Genomic DNA, 13,327 nt, shown 5'->3' on the forward strand with positions numbered 1-13,327 from the left:
TTGTAAACAATTTTACAACATCAAGTTATAGTCCAACAAATTTATTGTAAATTCCACAAGCTTTCAGAGGCTTCCTCCTTCCTCAGGTGAACGGTGTGGAAATGAAATTTTCGAATCCTTCGCATTTGAAAATCACAGAACAATGCCTGGTGATTACTGCCCGTTGCCAAGGCAATCACAGTGAGCAGACAGAAAGGTGTCACCGAAAAGGCCACCGAATATACAAACCCACAAAAAAAGCGAGAGAGAGAGAGAGAGAGAGAGAAGGAAGACAGTCAATGACCAGTTATATTAAAAACAGATAACATTTGTTCGCTGGTGGGGTTACGTGTAGTGTGAAATGAATCCAAGATCCCGGTTGAGGCCGTCCTCATGGGTGCGGAACTTGGCTATCAATTTCTGCTCGACGATTTTGCGTTGTCGTGTGTCTCGAAGGCCGCCTTGGAGTATGCTTACCCGAAGGTCGGTGGCTGAATGTCCATGACTGCTGAAGTGTTCCCCGACAGGGAGAGAACCCTCCTGTTTGGCGATTGTTGCGCGGTGTCCGTTCATCCGTTGTCGCAGCGTCTGCATGGTCTCGCCAATGTACCATGCTCTGGGGCATCCTTTCCTGCAACGTATGAGGTAGACAACGTTGGCCGAGTCACAGGAGTATGAACCGTGCACCTGGTGGGTGGTGTCCTCTCGTGTGATGGTGGTATCTGTGTCGATGATCTGGCATGTCTTGCAGAGTTTACCGTGGCAGGGTTGTGTGGTGTCGTGGACGCTGTTCTCCTGAAAGCTGGGTAATTTGCTGCGAACGATGGTTTGTTTGAGGTTGGGTGGCTGTTTAAAGGCGAGTAGTGGAGGTGTGGGGATGGCCATAGCGAGGTGTTCGTCATCATTGATGACATGTTGAAGGCTGCGGAGAACATGGCGTAGTTTCTCCGCTCCGGGGAAGTACTGGACGACGAAGGGTACTCTGTTGGTTGCGTCCCGTGTTAAGTCTTCTGAGGAGGTCTATGCGATTTTTCGCTGTGGCCCGTCGGAACTGTCGATCGATGAGTCGAGCATCATATCCCGTTCTTACGAGGGCGTCTTTCAGCGTCTGTAGGTGTCCATCGCGTTCCTCCTCGTCTGAGAAGATCCTGTGTATTCGCAGAGCCTGTCCATAGGGGATGGCCTCTTTGACGTGGTTAGGGTGGAAGCTGGAAAAGTGGAGCATCGTGAGGTTGTCCGTGGGCTTGCGGTAGAGTGAGGTGCTGAGGTGCCCGTCTTTGAAGGAGATTTGTGTGTCCAAGAAAGAAACTGATTCTGAGGAGTAGTCCATGGTGAGCTTGATGGTGGGATGGAACTTGTTGATGTTATCGTGTAGTCTCTTTAGTGATTCCTCACCGTGGGTCCATAGAAAGAAAATGTCGTCGATGTATCTGGTGTATAGTGTTGGTTGGAGGTCCTGTGCAGTGAAGAAGTCCCGCTCGAACTTGTGCATGAAAATGTTGGCGTATTGGGATGCGAATTTGGTCCCCATGGCTGTTCCGTGTGTTGGGGTAAAGAACTGGTTATTGAAGGTGAAGACATTGTGATCCAGGATGAAGCGGATGAGTTGTAGGATGGCGTCTGGAGATTGGCTGTTGTTGGTGTTGAGTATTGATGCTGTCGCAGCGATGCCGTCATCGTGGGGGATACTGGTGTAGAGTGCCGAGACGTCCATCGTGGTGAGAAGTGTTCCTGGTTCAACAGGTCCGTGGGTACTGAGTTTTTGTAGAAAGTCTGTAGTGTCGCGACAGAAGCTGGGGGTTCCCTGCACGATGGATTTCAGGATGCCCTCGATGTATCCAGAGAGGTTCTCACACAGGGTTCCGTTGCCTGATACGATAGGACGTCCGGGTGTGTTGGCTTTGTGTATCTTTGGGAGGCAGTAGAAGTCTCCCATGCGGGGAGTACGTGGGATGAGAGTGCGTAGGATGTTTTGAAGGTCTGGATCGAAGGTCTTGATCAGTTTGTTGAGCTGATGGGTGTGTTCTTTGGTCGGGTCTGTGGGTAACTGTCTGTAGTGTTCCTGGTTGTCCAGTTGTCGGTATGCTTCTTTGCAATAGTCCGTTCTGTATGACGATGGCTCCTCCTTTGTCCGCTGGTTTGATGACGATGTTGCGGTTGGTCTGGAGAGCTTTGAAGACGTTGCGTTGTGCTCGGGTGACATTCTGGACTGTCTTCCGAGTGCAATATCGTCATCAAACCAGCGGACAAAGGAGAAGCCATCGTCATACAGAACAGAACGGACTATTGCAAAGAAGCATACCGACAACTGGACAACCAGGAACACTACAGATGGTTACCCACAGACCCGACCAAAGAACACACCCATCAGCTCAACAAACTGATCAAGACCTTCGATCCAGACCTTCAAAACATCACACGCACTCCCCGCATGGGAGACTTCTACTGCCTCCCAAAGATACACAAAGCCAACACACCCGGACGTCCTATCGTATCAGGCAACGGAACCCTGTGTGAGAACCTCTCTGGATACATCGAGGGCATCCTGAAACCCATCGTGCAGGGAACCCCCAGCTTCTGTCGCGACACGACAGACTTTCTACAAAAACTCAGTACCAACGGACCTGTTGAACCAGGAACACTTCTCACCACGATGGACGTCTCGGCACTCTACACCAGTATCCCCCACGATGACGGCATCGCTGCGACAGCATCAATACTCAACACCAACAACAGCCAATCTCCAGACGCCATCCTACAACTCATCCGCTTCATCCTGGATCACAATGTCTTCACCTTCAATAACCAGTTCTTTACCCCAACACACGGAACAGCCATGAGGACCAAATTCGCACCCCAATACGCCAACATTTTCATGCACAAGTTCGAGCGGGACTTCTTCACTGCACAGGACCTCCAACCAACACTATACACCAGATACATCGACGACATTTTCTTTCTACGGACCCACGGTGAGGAATCACTGAAGAGACTACACAATAACATCAACAAGTTCCATCCCACCATCAAGCTCACCATGGACTACTCCTCAAAATCAGTTTCTTTCTTGGACACACGAATCTCCATCAAAGACGGGCACCTCAGCACCTCACTCTACCGCAAGCCCACGGACAACCTCACGATGCTCCACTTTTCCAGCTTCCACCCTAACCACGTCAAAGAGGCCATCCCCTATGGACAGGCCCTGCGAATACACAGGGTCTGCTCAGACGAGGAGGAACACGATGGACACCTACAGACGCTGAAAGACGTCCTAGTAAGAACGGGATATGATGCTCGACTCATCGATCGACAGTTCCGACGGGCCACAGCGAAATATCGCGTAGACCTCCTCAGAAGACTAACACGGGACGCAACCAACAGAGTACCCTTCGTAGTCCAGTACTTCCCCGGAGCGGAGAAACTACGCCATGTTCTCCGCAGCCTTCAACATGTCATCAATGATGACGAACACCTCGCTATGGCCATCCCCACACTTCCACTACTCGCCTTTAAACAGCCACCCAACCTCAAACAAACCATTGTTCGCAGCAAATTACCCAGCTTTCAGGAGAACAGCGTCCACGACACCACACAACCCTGCCACGGTAACCTCTGCAAGACATGCCAGATCATCGACACAGATACCACCATCACACGAGAGGACACCACCCACCAGGTGCACGGTTCATACTCCTGTGACTCGGCCAACGTTGTCTACCTCATACATTGCAGGAAAGGATGCCCCAGAGCATGGTACATTGGCGAGACCATGCAGACGCTGCGACAACGGATGAACGGACACCGCGCAACAATCACCAAACAGGAGGGTTCTCTCCCTGTCGGGGAACATTTCAGCAGTCATGGACATTCAGCCACCGACCTTCGGGTAAGCATACTCCAAGGCGGCCTTCGAGACACACGACAACGCAAAATCGTCGAGCACAAATTGATAGCCAAGTTCCGCACCCACGAGGACGGCCTCAACCGGGATCTTGGGTTCATGTCACACTACACGTAACACCACCAGCGAACAAATGTTATCTGTTTTTAATATAACGGGTCATTGACTGTCTTCCTTCTCTCTCTCTCACTTTTTTTGTGGGTTTCTATATTCGGTGGCCTTTTAGGTGACACCTTTCTGTCTGCTCACTGTGATTGCCTTGGCAACGGGCAGTAATCACCAGGCATTGTTCTGTGATTTTCAAACGTGAAGGATTCGAAAATTTCATTTCCACACCGTTCACCTGAGGAAGGAGGAAGCCTCCGAAAGCTTGTGGAATTTAAAATAAATTTGTTGGACTATAACTTGGTGTTGTAAAATTGTTTACAATTGTCAACCCCAGTCCATCACCGGCATCGCCACATCATTTACATATTATCATTCTTTACCTTCTAAGTACAGAAATAATTAGTGGAACCTCACTTACCCTTGCATTGCTATTGCTGCTAGCACAGGATGACAAGCCGAGAGGAAGCTGAGTGCTGCGCTCCAGGCTAGCGACCATCTGTCGAGATTCAGCCAGCAGACGTTGCAGTTTAGTAGTTGGTGAACAGTCATCTCGATAAGTCTTGAGAGAATTTGACAAGCCTCATTAATTTGGGTTAACACAAAAACATTATTTAGTAGTTTTTGTTCGCAAAAGACATCTTGCATAATGAATGTAAGTCAATTTGCGATAACCCCTACTGTTAGTTGTAACAACATTTTTTTTTCACTTAACATGCAAGTGTATATATCTTGCTAGCTTGGCAAGTAGCAGTTAAGTTTCTGAAATTCAAGGATTCTAATATAAACTCAGATCTAAGTTGATCACAAAGTTTTGATTAAACAAAAATAAGTTAAACATCTGGGGGACCCCCCTCCCCCATTTAACACATAGTCATAAATAATGCAAGCTTTGGCTTCCAGAAGCCATTTTTCAGCAGTTATACTGTATTAGCATGTAGTATGTGTACATGCAAGTCAAAATTCAACAGGGTACAAGGTCTTTTCAAATAGACGGTCATATAGCAGAACATTAACTGCTTATATATTCTGACAAAAGGTCTACACCTGAAACATTAACTCACCTGTTCTCTCCACACATGCTGCTTTACCTGCTGAGTGTTTCCAACAATTTCTGTTTTTGTTCAGATTTCTAGCAGATGCAGTTTTCTTTGCTTTTTATTAACTGATCCTTTTTGGTTGGTTTTCTTGGTTGTATAATAAAAAATTCAGAATGTACTGTTTTGCAAATATTATCCATATAGGTCTTTTAAGATTGCCATTGGGCTATGTACTGTAGTTAGCACACTGGAATTTGTATAACACTTGAAAATTACCAGTACTGGTAGATCTTTTTAAAAAGGATACCAGTGCTGGCAAAGGCTCTTACTGATATCTGCTTCCTTCCCTAGTGATAAATCTTTGTAAGATGATGTTTAATGATTGTAAAAACTTACATTATTAGCAGACATCCTTCCACTGTCCTCATTAGTGTTCAGCCTCACTGGTGAAACAGAGTCATTCATGCAAAGGTCACCATGGAGGCTGCTTTTTCCCCTCGGCCTTTCTCTGACTGGTGAGGAATTCATGGAACGTAGTGGTGACTCCAGACCAAATGTGTTCAGTTCCAGCCTTTCCTCACTGTTATTGGTATAGGAAGAATAAAATGAAAAGGGAAATTTTGATAGTAACTTTGAAACAGATTTAAACTAAGTTCTTGCTATTTCCCATACATTGACTCAAGTCATAAAATGCAACAGCATGAGAAGTAATGCAGGATGAAATCTAGCTAGAAAAGTCCATAAGAGACAAATTGTGCATGGTCAGGTCTCCTAGCTAATTTCTAACGATGCATTGGCTTCAGTTTTCTCTCTCTCCAATATTCTTATTGTCTGCAGAGAGTGGTGACAAATTATAGAGTACAATTCTGCAGGTACCTGGTAGCACTTGAATACCTAAGTGGCCATTCTTGGTGTGTGAACATCAGTAGGCTATTCAAACATAGAGGGAAAGATTTTCAAACCCAAATGTGTCCTCACCCAATACTTCCAAAATGCACACGTAGCAATAAAGATTATGTGCTCAAGTCTCTAAAGTGAAGCTTCAACTCACAAGCTTCTAACTCAAGAGGTGAGAGTGTTATACTGAGCCATGTCTGATACCTAAAATAGAGATCAGTCAAAAAATTCACATAACTCAACAAATCCCCATCCCAATTAATGTACAGAGAATTTAGTGCATCAGTAAATATAGGTACTTCCAATTAAGTGGTGCATACAGCACTTAACCCATATGCATTTGCAACATTTAGACTGGAAATTCCTCCCTGTGAAGTTCAGAATATTACTGTGGTTTTCCTGAGATTTAAAATGAAACTCATCCCAAATTACTCTGCTATCAATGGTTGCTCTTTTAATCCTTATGCAATTTTTTGTACAACTGAAGTTATCGCACCTCTTTTTTCCCACACTAGTAGGACTGTCTAACCCATGTGAGGATCCCGAACCATCGTTTAGGTACAGCCACCACAAGTCCTTTACATCTACAGCTGGCTGAAAAAGCTTCATCCAATCTTGTTCTGAGACTGGAGGTTCCAGGTCTGCTTCATTCCTTGTATGAGACCGAATGATTTCTTCATTCATTCCACATTCATTCAGCTCATTACTGTATTTTTCTTCTATTTTATGATTCTCTGAAGTCTTTGCTGTTTCTTTGGATGACACAATAGAAGTTGCACTTGACTTTGAACAAAGAGAGTGATGGTTGTCTACTGAAATGGTCGTTAAGCTGACTTTGCAATGGCAAGAGTTGCTGCAGCTAGGACTGTGATGATCAGTGTTTGTATAAGCTATATTATGTTGCTCCATACATTCTATGGCATTGACATCAGACGATCCGTCAAATCTCAATTTTTGTTTCCTTGACACTTGCTGTAAATTGTCATCTCTTCCCTGAGGTGAGCTACAATTGTTTGCTGTTGTAAATTTGCAACTTTGTTTTGGCATAACATATTTTGAGGGTTTTTTATTAGAATCATTAGCATTAGTCTGAAGAGTATAGGTCTTGAATGACAGATTTCCATTAGCAGATTGATCAAAGTCGATAGGAAAGATAGTTTGTGCATTTACACATTCAGATGAGGTATAATTTCTGCAATTGATAGTGTTGCCCACTTCAGTGACCAATAAGTGGCCCTGCTCTTTGGTATTATTTAGAATTAATTCACCATTCTGGTTCTGCATTACTGGCATTGGCTTGACTGTTTCTTCTTTGTGTCTATTAATCATACAATCTTTTTTATGTTCTTTGCTTGTCTCCTTTTTCCATTTTTTAATGACCATGTCATTTATGTGTTCTTGTCCCTTTATCTCATTCTGTCCATCCCTACTTTGTGTCGTACAGTTGGGGTCGGAGAGAAGTCTACTTGAACTTAGAGAGAAAAAAGAAAAAAAATACAAACAGGATCAATGGCAAGAACTTGTGATAGTTTTCATAGTCCCTTTATTGAAGTTTTCAAATGTTAATACTGCACAACTCTTAAAAGCACCAAGAACAAATTTTAAAAGTCAACTGGCACTGAAAGAACTAGACAGATAAACATAAAAATGTCACTATAATTAGCAAATCCGTGTGTGTGATTATACTATCAATTCAGGGTAAGTTTTTAGCTTTACATTCTATATTAAAAAAAATAAGCTTCAGGAACATTACACACGGGAACATAAAATGGAAGAGTCAAAGCTGGATACAAGTGCAATTTTGCCAGTGTCTTGATGTCAAGTCTCCAATTTGCTCTTTGCAGCCCAATATTCAATATCCGCCACATATTAAACCAATTCTCCACTTTCCAAATGTAATATATTCAAATATATACCATATATGTATCCCTAAAAAAGTAAACTAGAATCATTCCCAAATGTACTGTTTCTTTTTTGAGAGACATTTTCTACCAGCTAATGTTAACAGTTTAAATTACAATTACAATTGCTAAAAATTTAATGGACAAGTTGTAGGGCTACAGGGATAGGGATAGTGAGACTAGCTGGATTGCTCTTGCATAGAGCCGGCACGGACTTGATGGGCCGAATGGCCTCCTTTCGTGCTGTAACCTTTCTATGAATCTATGATTCTAAGTGGCTTCAATATCCCTAGACCCAAGAAGAAAATTGTCAGGATTCCCATTCCCAATTGCTGTCCAGTGATTGCTGCTAGAACGTGCACATGTGGATATCAGCTGAGGACAGAAGTGTGCTTGGCCATGATCAGACTGGCTCCACCAAAAAGGCACAGGATTCTTCAGGATTCTCATGGAAAAAAGGGGGAGGCGTCGATAATGCAGTGCCAGAGAACACAAGAACAGGAGTTGGCCATTAAGCCCTACGAGCCTTTCCGTCATTCTATTAGATCATGACTAATATGTACTTCAACTCCATTTACCCACCTTTTCTCCATATCCCTTGATACCCTTACCTAACAAAAATCTATTGATCGGTCTTGAAAATTTCAATTCACTCAGCATCAACCACAGCTTTTTGGGAAGAGTTCCAGATTTCCACTACACCTTTGTGTGAAAAAATGCTTCCTGATTTTACTCCTAACTGGCCTAACTCTAATTTTAAGGTTATGTCCCCTTGTTCTGGATTCCCACACCAAATGTGATATTCTATCTGTATCTACTATCCCTTTATCATTTTAAACACCTCACTTGGATCACCCATCAACCTCCTAAACATGGAACTATTCACAGGAGCATGCAGGAATTCTCCTGATTTCCCACGGTGCCAGTCCACCCCTGGTCGTGATGCCCAACAGGTCAGTTATCCTGCTGTCAATCACTGTCTAGGCTCAGATATAACGACTGCTCCAAAGAAATTCTGGACATTTTTCTGCTCTATAATCCACAAGCGATGTCAAATTGTAGCATCCCAGTGCTGACTGAGATTTACTTTTAGCACAGATCAGGGAACCTGGGATGTTCCTGGGATGAGGGGATTATCTTATGAGGAAAGGTTGGACAAGTTGTGCCTGTATACACTGGAGTTTAGAAGAATGAGGTGATCTTATTGAAACATAAGATCCTGAGGGGACTAGAAGAGGTAGATGCTGAGGGGATGTTTCCCCTTGTGGGAGAGACTAGAACTAGGGCCACAGTTTAAAAATAAGGTGTCTCCCATTTAAGACGGAGATGAGGAGAATTTTTTTCTCTCAGAGGGTCGTGAGTCTGTGGAACTCCCTTCCCCAGAGAGCGGTGGAGGCAGGGTCATTGAATATTTTTAAGGCTGAGTTAGATAGATTCCTGATTAACAGGGGAGTCAAAGGTTATAATAGGTAAATGGGAAAGTAGGGTTGAGGTCACAATTAGATCAGCCATGATCTTATCAAATGGCAGAGCAGGCTTGAGGGGCCGAATGGCCCACTCCTACTCTTAATTCGTATGTTCCTGGCTAATGTAGCTCAGCTAATTGGATAAACTCCTTAGGCCATTCAGGAAATGGCAATAACCTTTTATGGATGGCATAAAAGAACGTGTCCATTGGCTCAAGTAGTTCCAGTCTCCCCTCCAAACTGCACCACTGTAGATTGAGCTCACTTGGAACAAATTGAAACTCATCTCACTTCTACTCTAGTGTGATATTAGTAACCATTGTCCTTCAGATGACTAATAATGTGTCCATTCTTGTGAACAATTCTTATCACAGCTAAAAGGTGGTAACTCTAAAGATCTAGCCAATACCAACACATAAATGGTACACCAATGAGACTGGTAGAGAAGCACCTGCACTTATACACTGAAACACTGTGCTAGGACTTAGGTTGTCATCTAAGATGCCCATATTGTGAGCTTCCACCTTAGGCAGAGAGGAAACCATATGCTTTCCACACAGAGAGGAGGGAAATATTGCAGTCATACTAGATCACGCTTACAAATCTCCTAGCAGTTTACTGTAGGACACCGTTGGCAGAAGCCTTCTTCACCCATGTTGGCTGCTTTTCAAGTGATGATTTTTAAACTGCATAATCAAATCTTCCTGCCTACCTAATTTCAAGAATTTTCTCCTCCTGCTTTTGGATCAACTCCTGAGAACTTTCAAGATTCAGATGCAGGAGCTGCAAGTCATGTTGTTGCTTTTCATTTACCTGATCACAAGATATAGAAGCAGCACATGTCAAACATGATAAAGATTAGATAGACAAATGTACATTAATTTCCACACAAACATCCGAGAAGACTTGTAAGATAGTATGTGCGAGATTAAGTTAAGAAAAAAAACCTATGGCTAATTTCATCTTAATAACTAACAACAGTTTATTATATAAAATGATGGATTTGTACACTGAACCTCACTTTCTATACACTATGCCAGTGGTGTATAAATATATGGCTGCACTGTAAACAAAAACAATTGCAATATTTTCTTTTAAAAAGTAGTTAAGCTATTGAGAAATAAATAATTGCAGAATCTCTATGTGCCCGACAGAGTGCATACTCCTCCCCCATAGAGAGATACTCTTTACCCAAGGTAAGAGACCTTAGACACAGGTTGGCAAAGCCAAATGTTTGTAGGATCACCAAATGTACACATGGGTACTGCTGGAGATTAACAAGCTAAAACTGCACAACAAAGCACTGGTAAGCTTCTTGTTACTTGCTCAGGTAGTACAACTTACCTGTTATTGCACAGACTTGCAGGGTTTTCTGGAGCTGAGTTGGAAGAATCCCAGCCCCCAGTAACAGGTCTACGCCTCCAGGTTCAATTAGTGAGCCAGACTGGCTGGTCAATCCATTAACAGTGCTCTGGAGTACTGCAGAACTGCCTGCTTACGCAATCGTCAAAGAAGGTTGACTTGGTTTAAACTTCCATCACTGGCATATCATCTCAGAACCACCTAAACCCCAAAGAGATCTAGCTTAACCCTCTACCATCCCTCCCAAAAGACAACAGTCACTAGTTGGTAGACAAATAACAAGTGCAGATTTACGTTATCACTAGCAGGTGTCAGGATCTCCTCATAAGCAGAACACATCATAAAATGTGCAATTACATCGCCACCATCCTACTGAACAGAGCATCAAAACACACAGCAGTAGCTCTGTTTAACTGTCTACAACCCAATCATGGTAGCCCTGGATAAAGTGTGTTCTCATAGCTGGCCTCTGGGTAACACCTACCAGCAGCAGTTGCAAGTCTCAGAGTCTCCTCTCACCTAAAGGAAGGAAATCTGCCTTCAGTATGGTGAAAGGACCTAGACAGGGCATTTTGATGTTCTAGACATCCAAGTTCAGTGCCATGTACCAAACTCAATCATCATAAACAGTTTAAATCCAGGTTTTTTATGTGAGGGTCTTTGGTAAAAAGACTGTGACGCTGACTTCTCCCTTCCACCAATGAAAGGAAAGGATAGAAAAAGAAACAGAATGAAAGATGGAGAAGGAAACAGGGTGAATTAGAGTAAAACAAAACAGAGACAGAAACAGGAATAAAGAGAGGGTAACAGAGTGGATTGAGAGAGAGAAAAGGGAGACATGGGAAAAGAAAGAAAAAATGTAAAAGAACAAGAAGAAAAGGACATTGTAACCCAGTTGTGTTTGGGAATTGCTGTATTGGTCCTTGAGAAGTTAATGAGTCAATGGGAGGGTAGATGTGCAAAATGCACAAACATTCTTAATCCATTAAGTATAGAACCAGCGGCAATGGCCATCATGATCAGGAATAGTGGAAAGAAATTGCTAGATGAAAAAAGACCAAGGTCCATCTATAGTTTGCCTTTTACCATCCAGGTAGTCGCACGGTACACAACAGACCCAGAAATGACATGAGAAGAGCCCCAGTGGTGGAAAGCTTTGGGAATTATAGGTCCAAAGTCACTGTTTTCCTCCCAAGCATGCTACACTTACTACATGTCATGTCTCAAGTTACTCATATACTATATCCCAAAATGTTAGTTTCTGAAAGAAATCCAATTTGCAGTTGAATGAGTAACCCTCTTGAGTGTCGAAACATCTTTGTTTTGAAAATTATTGCCATCCAACATTAACAGGAGTGTGGATGGCAAGATTGGCACAAAAGGACTGCCAAGGAAGATTAAAATGAAAAACCTCTAGGAACACTTGCTGGAGTGAGACTCCACAACTTGGGCCTCCAAGGTTGAGTGTCATGTGAGGACCATAAATCACATAATTTATAGGGTCCACTACCACATTAATTACCAGCGCAAATGGCTGCGGCTGGAATAACTCATCGTAATGTAAAACCTGCAATGACACGATAGTCATTAAGTTCGATGAGAAGAGTCACAGCGAGGATGGCCTTTTATCAGCTTTGGCGACGCTAATGGCGGAGCTGCACAAACGTCCAGCAATTTGCGGAGAACTGGAACGCGTGGTGTATCTCCTTTACTCTGCAAATTGCTGGATTTTTTATGAATTAATAATAGCGAGCAACGTTAATGCGTATTTCTAATGACGCGACTTCCCAGCAATTTCCGGCCCAATATCATTTGCAAAAATACAATGGCTAAACAGATGACCTGCTTTAAGATCTCTGTTCGAATCAATCTCAAGCTGGCTGCAACGAATGGCACAAAAGCGCTGGGCCTAAAAGTGGAAAGTGCCTGCCTCCTTCCAACTTGGTTTCTCCACCCCGCAGCCGGTGACATGACTACGATCGGGAACTTGCAGTGCAGTAATTCTGGGGCACAAACCTAAGTTTGTAGCGTAGTACATTGGTATATAGGCCACCTTGCTAACTCTAAAAATCCAAATGTTAAAAATACTGAAATTTTTGCAGGGGCCAACTACAACAGTTTCTTTATGATGCAGGTCAGTACCCACTTATTTGGCCTGTGTGACATTCGCATAGAAGGTTCTTTCCAAATTTTGGGTCACAGTCCTTTAGAATCTATCCCACTTATTACTGCGAGCACTATCCTCAGGTGAAGGACAGGTTCTAGGGCCGGAAAAAAAATAATGTGCCCTTCAGTGGCCCTGTACTCATGGGTTTCCTTTCCTAAAGAAAGCTTTAAGGACAACTGTTTTCTGGTCTTTTGGAGACTGATTCCATAGCCTGTGTGCCATGTAACAGCACTTGTGCACAAACAAGGTTATGCCATAGCTTCAATTGGAAGATTTTGCCACGCCTCTGGAAACTGAGACTTGCATTTATATATGTGACTCAAGACCTAATAAATGTCTGAGAATGCTTCACATACAATGACTTACTTTATACATGGTATAAAAAGGTGTTTAGTATCATGACCTTTGCACTTACATGCAACAAAACATATTTCCACGTCAGTGAACCATGACGAACTAATCAGTACAGAAATATGGCATCTATCTAGCACGATGTAAGTGCCATG

The 13,327-nt window shown here is 43.2% G+C and overlaps 1 protein-coding gene across 4 annotated transcripts in view; it reads right to left on the reverse strand.

Annotated features, from left to right (window-relative positions):
- LOC137342105 (coiled-coil domain-containing protein 62-like) overlaps positions 1-13,327 on the reverse strand; it is a 44,150-nt gene that overhangs the window by 5,272 nt on the left and 25,551 nt on the right. For 3 of the 4 annotated variants that reach the window (XR_010967203.1, XR_010967204.1, XM_068005761.1), the window contains 4 exons: positions 10,005-10,105; positions 6,422-7,396; positions 5,425-5,608; positions 4,410-4,550 (listed from right to left, as the gene is read on the reverse strand). Coding sequence is in view for 2 of the 4 variants with exons in the window: in XM_068005761.1 (XP_067861862.1) it covers positions 4,410-4,550; positions 5,425-5,608; positions 6,422-7,396; positions 10,005-10,105 (1,401 nt within the window). In the remaining 2 variants the exon portion in view is untranslated. The remainder of the gene's footprint in view (positions 1-4,409; positions 4,551-5,424; positions 5,609-6,421; positions 7,397-10,004; positions 10,106-13,327) is intronic. The other variant, XM_068005762.1, reaches the window with a different exon arrangement.

Source organism: Heptranchias perlo, chromosome 25 (genome assembly GCF_035084215.1).
Source record: "Heptranchias perlo isolate sHepPer1 chromosome 25, sHepPer1.hap1, whole genome shotgun sequence".
Lineage (NCBI taxonomy): Eukaryota > Metazoa > Chordata > Chondrichthyes > Hexanchiformes > Hexanchidae > Heptranchias > Heptranchias perlo.